General features: G+C 41.4%; 1 protein-coding gene across 1 annotated transcript; it reads left to right on the top strand.

The window, feature by feature from the left end:
- The first annotated feature begins 1,508 nt into the window (after positions 1-1,508).
- Positions 1,509-10,825, top strand: LOC125431172 (matrix metalloproteinase-18-like). The gene is made up of 10 exons (XM_048493890.1): positions 1,509-1,616; positions 1,911-2,152; positions 3,819-3,967; positions 4,062-4,190; positions 4,899-5,060; positions 5,700-5,874; positions 6,516-6,649; positions 7,754-7,913; positions 8,858-8,961; positions 10,722-10,825. The coding sequence occupies exons 1-10, from the start codon at positions 1,509-1,511 to the stop codon at positions 10,823-10,825; spliced, it is 1,467 nt and encodes a 488-aa protein (XP_048349847.1).
- The last annotated feature ends 1,836 nt before the right edge of the window (positions 10,826-12,661 follow it).

Below are 12,661 nucleotides of genomic sequence, written 5' to 3'. Positions count from 1 at the left end.
CTCTAGGAATTGGGTTTCAGTATCTTCCCTCTCAGTCTTCTGGCCCTTCCTTCTTCTTATACCATGGCTCTGCACCCTTTACCCCACTTCCCTAAATTAGGACTTTGGGAGTGGGACCAAATTCACCCTTCATTGGCCCTATTGGCTCCCACTCATGCCATTCCCACCTGGGCCCGCCTGTCTAAAGACACCCCTTTGGCCCCTCCTCCCTGCTGCCTCAGGATGCCAAAGCCTGGCCCATCAGGCTGAGGTGTTGCTCCAGCCTGTGGTCATCTGCTGCCTTGCCCTCTGGTCTCCCTTGGCTTGCCTAGATAGCGTGGCTCACACAGGCCCGGTTTCAGCCACCTTCCCCCATTTCCCCCACCTGCCAGTGGAGGTCAGAGGCAGTGGTGTGATTCAAATAATTTAACAATTGGTTCCAGTGGTGGGATTCAAGTAATTTAACAACTGGTTGTTTACAAGCACCATTTTAACAACCGGTTCTGCCAAAGTGGTGTGAACCTGCTGAATCCCAACACTGGACGGAGGGCAGCGTGGGAGTGTCCCTCCAGCTATCCAGAGCTGCGCAGGGAGGAGAGGTAGGTGAATGGGACAACCCGCACTCTGCAGGTCGCAGCAGCCTCGGCAATGCTTACACGAGACCGTGTGAACTGTTTCCTGTGTCCACCGGCATTAATTATGCTGGTGGACAGCCATTTCTACTGCCATGCAGAAACGGCCTAAGTCTCCTTGATCCTAGTCTGAAACTCTAACCACTACACCACCCTGGCTTTTGTGAAGTGGCTGCTGTTGAGCAGGAGCAAGCAGCCAAGTCTGGGTGAGTAGTGTAAACTATGTGGAATCAAGCCAACCAGTGGTTATTGTTTGCTGTTTTCAATTTTCAAATCCATACATTGATGCAAACCAGTCAAATTAAAAATAAAACAAAACAAATGATCAACATTCTATTGAACACCCTGAGTTGGGAATTTGATACACCTCATCTTATTTTACTATAGGGGTCATTCCCACTATTATTTTTGGGAATCATTGGAATCCTCTTTGTGAAACTACATCAAAATATTCCTGGAAGTGAAGTGTTTGATATTATAAGATTGACATTTTCTTCATTCTTTCTTGAACTATTCATTCAACCAAGTGGTCATGAACAGCCAAACTCTGACATTTTTAAAGGGTGCCTCAGTAGTGCTGCTGTAGAATCTACATTTTAAAAAATACCAACAACATAGTAGTATGACTAGAATACCCCTCATTTTATTATTGATTGCCTAATTATGGATTTTTTGAACTTTCCTTCCTGGGTTATGTGTCACAGATTTTACTTAGAAGAAGCATATTTCTGTGTCTGTTATGGAGGATGTCCTAATGCTGTGACTCATAACCCTGTTGATTGTGTACAACAAACATGAAGTATATATAGGAACACTTCTGAGGACATGGACAGATTCACTGGCAGAAGCTAACAAGTTTTGGTACTCCCAGGACTGTTTTCAGAACCAAATATGAAAATGCAGAGCTTCCTGCTCAGAATTGTGCTCTGCGGAGCACTTTCCTGCGCTTTGCCGATCATCCCGAAAACTGACCAGATCACAAAAGGAGACGAACAACTTGCTGAGGTATAGACTAAAAACTGCTGAAGCTTTAAGCAGAGGAAAAGCTATGACTAAGAACAGAGAGCCAGTGTGTTTCTAGGTATATACAGGAGCTGGGGGAAATTTATGTTCTACCTACTGCAACTAACACTGGTTGGCCTTGTTTAAGTCACTGTTAACTTCCTTCTGTATCTTTAAAATGTGTGGAATAGTGTTGGAGCTGTACTGAGGAGAATGACTGAAATCCAGTTTCCAGTGTGTAAACTATACATAAACTTCACGATCAAAGGAAACTAACGTATCTTTTTTTCCTAACAGAACTATCTCCACAACTACTACCCTGATCCAGAAGGAACCCGAGTCGTAAGAAGCATAAACAATAATAAAATGGCTGATAAAATCCGACAAATGCAGGAATTCTTCGGGCTAAAAGTGACAGGCCAACTGGATTCAAATACGCTGGATGAAATGAAGAAACCTCGATGTGGGATGCCTGATATAGGAGAATTTCGCACCACTCGTACACTTAACAAATGGCCACGGAATCACTTGACATATAGGTAAGACTTCAAATTCCTTACTGAATTTGAAATGACACCTGAAAATGGCTGTTATCACAGTACTGAGTGCCTCATTTGAGAAGCCAATTAGTTAGATGGTTGTTAGTCATGGACCAACAGCATAAAACATGCAATAGCAAAAGTAGACTTTGGGCGTTTTCCCACTTACCTTTTGCTGCGCGCAAGTAGCGCAGGGTCATCTGCGCCTCCCCACTACAGGGGCGGCGACAACGCAGCCGCCCCGACGCTGCTGCTGTCGCGCCCCCTCAGTGCATGTCTTTCCAGGCGCTCTTTGCAACGGCACCTTTTGATGAGAGGAAGCCGGGGGGTCGTGGGGAAGTGGGGAAGCCGGGGCACGCGCCTGGAAGGATGTGCGCTGAGAGAAGCGCGCAGCAAAGCGGAGATGAGGTAGGTGGGAAAATGCCCTTTGAGGAGCAAAATCATATCAAATTAAGTAAAAGATAAAGAAAATGAGGGCTGCATCAAGGGAAATAGAAGGGAATCCATAGTTCACTGCCAGTGTCTGGGAGGCAAGAAAGTTTTTTTCCCTAGCTAACTCAATGCCAGAAGGGGAAGTCCAAAAGCTGGGTTTTCCCATTTTGTCACTATGCATACAACATGGGATGGGTGGGCCTTGTGGGAGACATACTAAGTCTTCCATATTTCAGTCCAAGGAAATGGTGGAGAAAGGGACCACATTTCATAAAGTGTCAGAAAAGCAAGGACTGCTGAACTCCTAGGAGCTAGCCACTTCCACGGAACATACTTGTAAGCAGCAAACTGCATACGTCAACTGTTTCAAGTCAGTTTTACCCAGTATCCTGAGGCTACTTTGTGAGAACTATTATAGTGGACATGGTTTGAAAAGCTTTTTGTCTATGATCAAGCTTCTTCTCTGATAGGAATCTAGGGAAGAAGGAACTGTGTGTTTTAGGCTCCAGTCACAGGCTGGGCTTGAAGTGTAGCATCTAGATAACACACCACATGAAAAAGGCGAGGGAGCACTTTGAATAGAACTAGAGTTCTCTTCATTTTTTTGTAATAGTGGCTGCCGTTTGTTGTGCCCTTAAAGCATGTAAACTAAAAGAGGACCTCATGTCAGCAAGAGAGTACTCTGAAGACTAGAAAAACTACATTCTATGAAACCTGTAAAATAGCAACATCTGATATCTGCCTTCGCAGTGTTAAAATATGAATTTTGTTTCTGTTACTTTTCACAAAAAGGCACCTGAAAACAGTAGTCCCCCAAACCAACCATGAATAGCACAATTTAGCTTGATAGATTCCTCTTTCAACAAAGTTTTCATTTTGATCCAGACATATCAAAAGATGCCCTTAGCACATGAGGGGAAAGGTGGCATAGAGGTGTACTGAAATACATAAAGAAATACACATAATAATATGGCTACTTTATTCTGAGTAAGTTCTTTTGTCTGTCAAGGTCAACATTGGTTACTGTCTCATCAGCTTCATAGCTGAGTAGAGATATGAATCCAGATCTTCCCCAATGAAGCACACTACGGTCCAACACAGCACAGCTGCTTAAAAAAAAGTCACTTGTAGGTGCTGCATTGGGAAATGGAACCTGTTCCAGATCTGTTTGAAGCTATGGTACTTTTTTTTTTACTTCAAGCATTCATTTCTTTTACTACTGTGTATTTTAAAGGATTCAGAACTTTACACCTGACATGGATCATGCTGACGTAGTGGATGCTATTGAGAGAGCTTGGAAAGTGTGGAGTGACGTGACCCCCTTGACCTTCACCAGAATATCCACAGGAACTGAAGATATATTGATCTCTTTTGTTGCAGGATGTAAGTAAATTACATGAAAATAATCCCAGATAGATTTCCTGGTTTTCTGTTCAAGGGGGTTGATAAATATTCTTTTTTCCTTTGACATTTTAAGACCACAGAAGCAATCGCTTTGATCGTTCCTTTGACGGGTATGGGAACGAATTGGCTCATGCTTTTTATCCTACTTATGGTGGGGATGCCCATTTTGATGAGGATGAATATTGGACAAAGGATTTGAAAGGTACTGTGATGGTTTTCATTTTCATGCATTGCACTGGATACGTCGCTATTAAGTGGTTGCTCCCTTTTTCTCAAAATATTATTTTTAAAAATTCGTATCTGTTCCCCTGGGAGAAATGGCAGCTTTGGCAGGGTGGGCTCTATGGCATCACATGCCCACTGAGCTCTGTCCCACCCCAAACATTGCCCTCTTCAAGCACCACTCCTAAACCTACAGCAAGTTCTCAATCCAGTCAGAAACCCTCCCGATAAGTGTGGGTGAAAGCTGATGGTCCTGAGATTTTAACCCACCATTTTGGGAAACATAAGTCACAGGGTCAAAACCTGTGACCAGTTCACCATACTCAGAGACCTCTCTATAGTTCATCTAAGTTTGTTAGAGAAGGATAAATATTATGTCTGCAATACATTTCCTTGTACTATATGGCCAGTATTAGTTCACCTAACCCTCTATCTTTGACATTATTCTTGCTCCTGTTGTGAGGCTCTACATGGGGATTAATGTCTGAATTCAATAGGTATATTCAAGTACAAATCCCACATTTTTAGAAAAAAAATGGAAATTTTAATCCAATGTGCATAGCATTACAAAGTAGAGGAGCCAATACATTCCACAAAGTATAAATGATGGGAATATTTTGTACCAGACATATGATTTTTCGCTATCAAATAGAGTTATCAGGCTAATGCTCATTCTATTTCCTTTTAGGAACAAATCTTTTTCTTGTTGCTGCTCATGAATTTGGACATGTCCTGGGTCTTGACCATTCCAATACTTTTGGGACTCTCATGTATCCAGTATATGTGCCTTCAAACCCCCAAACCTTCAGACTTCATGAGGATGACATTAAGCGCATCCAGTATCTTTATGGTGAGAACAAAGAAATTTTCTGCAAAAATGTAGACTGCTGAAATTTCAAAGCATCATGATTGACAGGATTTGAGGAGATATGAATATTTGGTCTGTGGTATTAAACGTGTGATGACTCATTCATATGTAACAAATAGGGCTGCTGAGAGCCACCAGGGACCATTAGACGAAGATATCCTCTAAGACTTCTCCATCATCCTGAGAAGAATCACTAGGGGAGATCTTCTTCAACATGAATTCTAACCTATTGAGTACAGAAGAATCAAGGGTGCAATTCTATGCATATTTCTACAAAGTCAACAGGACTTCTTTCTCTGTGAATATAAATCCATTGAGTCACTGGGGTTGATGCCTCATTCTGACTGTTAGGAATTCTTCACATGGACAGTTTGCTGGGCTCTTAAGCCAGCTCAGATATTTATTAATATGATGAGGTGGATTCAACCAGCCTCCTTAGATTGAGGGATGGCTTTGTGATAGGATGGAGATAGGATCCACCTTGTTATCAGATCGTTACCTGAGGTGATTTGACAGCTCTACTAAGTTTAATCTTTAGTTGTACTGTTTCAGAATGTAGCTGCTTGCAGTTGGTCTGTTTCTTACTGAACCTGGCATGTTCTTTTCAATTCTTTTTTCAAGGACAACCTGAAAATGTTAATGATGTTAATGTTAATTATGATGATGACCAGCTAGAACCCTCCCAGTTTACCACAAACTCTCCATCAGAAGAACCATCACTGAACCAGTGTGACCCTCACCTCTCTTTTGATGCTGTTGCCACTCTCCGAGGAGAGACTCTCTTCTTTAAAGACAGGTAAATGAAACCTTTATGAGACAATTACAGAGTACTCCTAAGCAAAGTCGACCTCAATAGGCATGCATGATTTGGCCAGAGTTATTTTTAAACCCCAAACAGTTGCTGTGGTTGCAGTCTTAAGTGGAAGACCAAAGGGGAGGAATGAACTGCCTTCCCTCGCTCTTTTTTCCTGCTCAAAATAGCCCACTGCTATGCTGCTTTTCACTTGACAGACGTGAAATTAAGCCTGGAGGAGAGCAATACTGAGCAGCAAACAACAGTTGGAGGAAGAAAGGGTTAAGCGCTCCATTTGTCACAGTGCTGGCCTTCTGCACTAGATTGCACACCCAACTCATGGTGCTTTTTGATAAAACAAACCAAGAAAATATCAGGATAAAAATCGAGAACTAAATGTGTTACCTTTATGCACAAATAAAGTAAGCTCATAAGAAATTATTCACAACATGTTGAACATTTAGTCAATCTGACATTTTGGCAATTGAGTGCAAAAGTAACTACTAGCTCTTATTTGTAGCTACTTTCATCTGTATCCTGGAACTCTTTGGTTAACTGCTAAATCAGTCCTCAGGTCAAGTTTAGAACATATCAAGCCCGTGAGCCTTGAGGTAAATATTCCTGTTGTATTTGTTTCTTCTCAGCTTCATGTGGCGGATAAATCCTCAAAAAGGGAACATTGAAAAAGGTCCTACTTCTGACTTCTGGCCAAATTTGAAAGGTGGCATCGAGGCTGCATATGAACTGGAAGATAAAGACGTCTTATTTCTTTTTAAAGGTAAATATTCCAATGCCTGGTCCACATGAGGAGAGCAGATGTGATAGAATGGAATGTATCACTTCGGGCTGTAGGTGGAGGATCATATTTTGGAATGGCCCCTTATGCTAAAAAAAACTCTCAGCAAATTGAAAACCCATGTAGCAAACGGGAAAAAATTTTCTCTTGTTATGCTGGTTTTCTTCCTGAATGGTGTGCATGTTTGTGTGTGTGAAGAAACTTCTTGAGTTGGACTCTACCACTTGCACTCTGAAGCAACCAGAACCACAGTGAGTAGCCCAGGAAGAAATATTTCCTAATGGAACCAATAACCACATGTAATATTATGAAATATAATTCAATACATGTGTCATATACTACGACAAAAATTTTTTTTAATGAAAATGAAACTTTCATTTTTTGCACCTTGTTAGTCAGGTACAGAACACAAGGTAAAATAGGTCACAGATGTTCCTTCCAGTTTTATTCCAGTTTTATAATCAAGGAGGTCGATTTATAAGACCTTCCATTGGTATGCACATCAATCAGAAAACAGCAACTCCTTAACAGTGGCGTATCTGCCTAGGGACAAGGGGTACCCCTTGTCCCCAGTATCCACTCTCTCGTGGTCACATAAGGGGCGCAAAATTGACCCCCCACGTGACCAGGAAGTCCTGCTGACACGTCATTTTCGCGTGCTTCGACCCCGTCCGAGGCACACAAAAATGACGAGACAGCAGGACTTCCTGCTGCTTCCAAGCCCCCTCAACCCCGCCGAGGTGGGCAGGGCAGGGGCAGAGCCTGGGGGGCGTCATGGAGACAATTTGTCTCCGGGCGCCATTTACCCCTGGTACGCCTCTGCTCCTTAATCATCTTTTTTTTCCTGTGGCAACTTTTCCAGAGGTTTTAGTATATCATTTCTCACCACTTTGTCTAGTCTAAGACAGAGGCATCTTCAACACATTCCTCTCCAGCAGGAACAACAACAGAAACCATTCAGTGTTCTCTCCTCATGCCGATCAGTGACTAGAGACCAATGTGACCATACTTAAGATAGCACCTGGCTATTAATATTCTTTCCATGCAAGACCTTTTTAAAAACCCTTTCTTTTTCATTTTCTTCAGGACAGAAGTATTGGGCTACCCAAGCAAATATTATACAGCCAGGTTATCCAAAGAACATCCACACCTTAGGCTTCCCCCGAAGTGTAAGAAAAATCGATGCAGCTCTTTTTGACAAAGAGACAAAGAGAACATTATTCTTTTCAGGAGATGAATACTGGAGGTAACTGCAAATTATTTGCCTGGATAATCCTGAGAATTCTTTTATACCTGTTTTTAAACTGTTGCACCTGAAATAATTGATCGCCTAGTAGGGACAAAAGTCCTTGTCTAAATCACCACATCAAGGCTGTGTTTGCAGTCCTCAGATCTAATTGTCATTGCATCTAGATTCCAAGCATGAAGTCTTCTCCCACATCTTGTTTATACCACTGTCCATTCTTCAAGAACTGAAGAGATGGCACAAACCAAAATTTGACTGTTCAGAACTTTGGCTGTTGATCTAACAGTGCAGTCCGATGCAAACTTCCTTGAGAGTAAAGCAAACTGAACTTCCCAGGATTTATTTGAGAATTGACGTAACCTGGATTGGGGTGCAAATGACAATGAAACTGTTTCCCCTGCACATACAGCAGGAAGTAATTATGATTTTGTTTTTTTCAAATAAGGAAAGAACAGAACAGAACATAGAAAAGCACTGTGTATGTACACAATCTCAGGGTGCAAAATGTCACCCAGATGTTCAATTAGCAAAGCCTGACATCTTTTATAATAGGATAGATGACTCCTGCTGAGAGCGGTGGGCCTTCTATATACCTAAAATAAAATGGTGGAGACTGAAGACACTCTCTCTGGCCCCTTCCGCACATGCAAAATAATGCGTTTTCGAACCAATTTCACAACTGTTTGCAAGTGGATTTTGCTATTCCGCACAGCTTCAAAGAGCACTGACAGCAGTTTGAAAGTGCATTATTCTGCATGTGCAGAATGAGCCTTTGAAACCTCCTTGGTTTTATTTTACATGCCAAAGGTTCCTGGTTTGATGGTGCACCCACCTTCATAAACATATTAAAATCAAAAGGCTTTAAATATGTCTCTTTCTGGTTGGTCTTTCAAAGAGCATGCCAGGAAAAGCACCATTGATTTTCAACTCCTTTCCCTCTTTAGTTATAATGAAACACAGAATGCTATGGAGGACGGCTATCCAAGAGACATCTCCTCACACTTCCCTGGATTTAGTTCTACGGTGGATGCTGCTTTACAACATAACGGTAAGCAAAAGATGATCCTCAGAGTATTCCGAAAGACCTTTAGTAATGATGGCTGTTGAGTTGTAATGGCTGAAAGATTAAGTATTTGGCACTATTATTGTGGGGTGATTCTTAAGACTGATTCCTTAGCTAAGATCTGTGTCAGGATCTAATAGTAATGATAAAGTGCCATCAAGTCACTATCAACCCATAGTGACCCCTCATGAGGTTTTCAGGGCAAGAGACCAACACCATTTTGCCATTGCCTGCATCTACATAAAAACCCAAGATTTCTTTGGTGGTCTGCCTTCCATATACTAACCAGGGTTTACTCTGAAGAAGAAGAATTTGGATTTATACACTACTTTTCTCATCTGCAAGGAGTATCAAAGTGGCTTACAATCACCTTCCCTTCTCCTTCCCACAATAGACAACTTATGAGCTAAATGGGGCTGAGACAATTCTGAGAGAACAGTCACTAATCAAGGTCACAGAGCAGGCTTCATGTGTAGGAGCGGGTAAACAAATCCAGTCCACCAGGTTAGAGTCCACAGCTCATGTGGAAAAGCGAGGAATCAAATCAGTCCTCCAGATTAGACACCTCTGCTTACGTGGAGAAGTGTGCAATCAAACCTGGTTGTGCAGATTAGAATTGCAGCCTGGCTAACCTGTGTCAAGATCTGGAAGGAATTAAAACTGCTCCTCAAATCCAGCCTATGAAGTGAGAGTCACTTCCATCCATGCACGTGAATCCAGTGAGATGGAGTTCTAGACTAATCTGGCAAACTTTTTCCCCATTCCTGTGGGCTGTTGCTCCCATGCTCTGGTGACAACATCCCAATTCATCCCAGTATCAATGCAAAGTTATCAGTGGCATTGGAGCAAGGAAGTGGCTGTGGCACAGCTTCTTGATCTGAAATGCCATGGGCTACCACTTCCCTTTCTTTTTCATCCCTTCCCCCATAAACGCCTATCCACATACACACGCACATACACTCACACCCAGCCTAGGTTTGAAGCAATCTGCACTTTTTCCCAGCAGGCTCCACAGACTCAGGGAAACACAAATTCCTCAAATATGTTCTCTTGAGTAAAGAGCACTTCCCTCTGTTAAAGGTGGCCTGGCCTACTGTATGGTAGACAGTTGTTGGGTTTGTTGCAGGGTGCGTGCCATTCCTGTGATCTGATTATCCTAACCCAGCAAAAGGAATTGACACAAAGGGAGAGGATTAGGTGAATTCACTGAGGGAGAATGGAAAGTAAAATGATGCAATTTTATCTGAACCTCTTATAAGAATGGCAGGAGGAATCATAAAAAGAATGGGGGGATATAATTTTAATAATTAAATAATTACACAAAAATAATTAATGAATATCAGTAATGGAGAACAAATCCCTCAACAGACCTGTCAGCCACAATTCTGTTTATTGAGGCACTGGGCAATGAAAGGATATATATCACTGGAACATACCAATCAGCAATTCATTAGAAATCATGTGGATATTTAAAAGCTACTATTAATTCAGCTGCATTGTTTACATATCTTAGTCATGCATCCTAAACTGTCCCACCCACACGTGTTCAATGCGTTTCAATATATCACTCTGTGATGATTGGCCAGGTTAGTTTGGGATAGATATGTTGTTTTAAAGATTGCACTATGGAAAGTGTGAAAAGTAAAAAGGAAGCAGGATAGAAAGATGGAACCTTCAAACTAAGACTTGATACTTTATTAGACCTCCAATGTTCACGCTTTTTATCTTTCTCATTATTCTTTCAGGACGCATCTATTTATTCAGTGGCTCAAATCAATATGAATTTGACAGCAAGCACAGAAGGCTAATTGGCATAAAGAGGAACAACTCCTGGTTTGGCTGCCAGTGACATGGGAAGAGCCAACCCTGAAGTCTCTGCTTTCTAAACAATATATTTCGGTCCTCTTTGTTCTTATTGACATCACTTGCGTCATGCAAATTCATGACCTGCAAAACGCCTGCAATCATTAATGGACCTTGATGACAGGCAATTGATATATATAGTATAATATTTTATTATAAATCATGTAAATAGCAGAATTATTTAATTGCTAATTTATTATTTTTAAATAATAACATTATTTCTGTTTACATATATGGTGGTCTTCATTTATTTCCTATTATAAGGTTCTCCAAATTGCAGGCAGTGGTCAAAAATGGAGTCACAGGACCTCAGATGCCATTCAAACATTCAGTTCACCTGTTCTGATCTCTCATGTACTTTGTGGTGTCACTTATCCATCCATCCATCCATCCATCCATCCATCCATCCATCCATCCATCCATCCATCCATCCATCCATCCATTTTGATCTTTATACCCCATTTATCTGTCATATGGAGATTCAAAGCAGCTGACAACATCTGATTTCTTCATTCCATTATATCCTCATAACAACCATGTGGGGTAGATTAGGTTGAGAGGGAGTGACTGGCTCCGATTCACCCACAAACTTCATAACAAGGCAGAGATTTGATCCTGGGTCCACTCCAACACTTTAACCACTATACATACTGGTTGATTTTTTTAAAAAAAAAATCAGTACTTGCTGAAATACATGGATGTTTTAGTGTGCTGGCTCCTCTAACATAAAAAAGCTAGTTTGGGTGAAATTTCCCACATTTCTTCCAGCTGGAATGGCATTTGAATTGTAACAATTCCCAAATTTTCTGTGATGTTTATAGCTCCTCCACTTGAAAACTCCTCAAAGCTGTATGCACTTCACCAAAGACAGTGTCATGATCAAAGCAACTATAAAAGTGAGTTTCCGCAACAGCCCTAACTCTGTAAATGTTCATTAAGTCAGCCTGACATATAAAACAAACCAAGAGGTTTTACAACAAGGCTAGAATAAAAGATGGTGTTTATTCTTCCAGTGAAAGTAAACAATAGGCTTAAGGAGAAGCGATGGATTATTAGTGCAGATAAACTTCCAAATCCAGTCCTGCTCTAGCTCTCTTTTACCTTTTAAGATTAGGTTAAGGAAAACTGAAAAGACATCTGGGCAATTAGCTACCATATCACGAGCTGACAGAAAGTCCAAAGCTGGTTCATCTCTCAGTTCCTACAAAACTGTGGCCACATTTCACTTTCGTGTCACAGAGCAAAAATGAGGAAACTAAACAAACATTAAGAATGATGAAATCTTGCATGAGTGTAGAATGTGCCAGAAGGTAAAGGTGCCCTGATTCACTGCATCTAACGCCATACAGATATTGGGACAATATCCAGACTGATTCCTGTTAATCCAAAGAGTAGCCACAGCTTCAGTAGGACCAAGTGACAACCCATTCTATCCCTTCCCATCAGAGATGGATTTGGGCATACTTATGAAAGCTACAATTTAGACTGCAACCCTTTTAAAGGTTCATTCAGTTTGCAGCTCCTACTTATTTTCCCTTTATCATCCAGGTCATTCTTCTTAACAAAGTAACTCCAAACCAGAGATTCCACCACAGCTCTAACTGCATGACCATGATTCTGTGGTTTGAGTCAAGATGGAGTCTCCCCCTAGATGGAGTCAAGATGGAGTCTACCTATGACTGTGGTTTGAGTCAAGATGGAGTCTCCCTCTAGATGGAGTCAAGATGGAGTCTACCTATGGCTGCATAGGCTCTAGAAGTGTAGGGGACTTTGGGAACAAGATTTATCTGTTGTGGTTGAATTGGAGATGTAAAATGAATTG

Source organism: Sphaerodactylus townsendi, linkage group LG04 (assembly GCF_021028975.2).
Source record: "Sphaerodactylus townsendi isolate TG3544 linkage group LG04, MPM_Stown_v2.3, whole genome shotgun sequence".
Lineage (NCBI taxonomy): Eukaryota > Metazoa > Chordata > Lepidosauria > Squamata > Sphaerodactylidae > Sphaerodactylus > Sphaerodactylus townsendi.
Note: the sequence above shows the minus strand (reverse complement) of the source record. Positions and strands in the feature narration are given on the sequence as shown.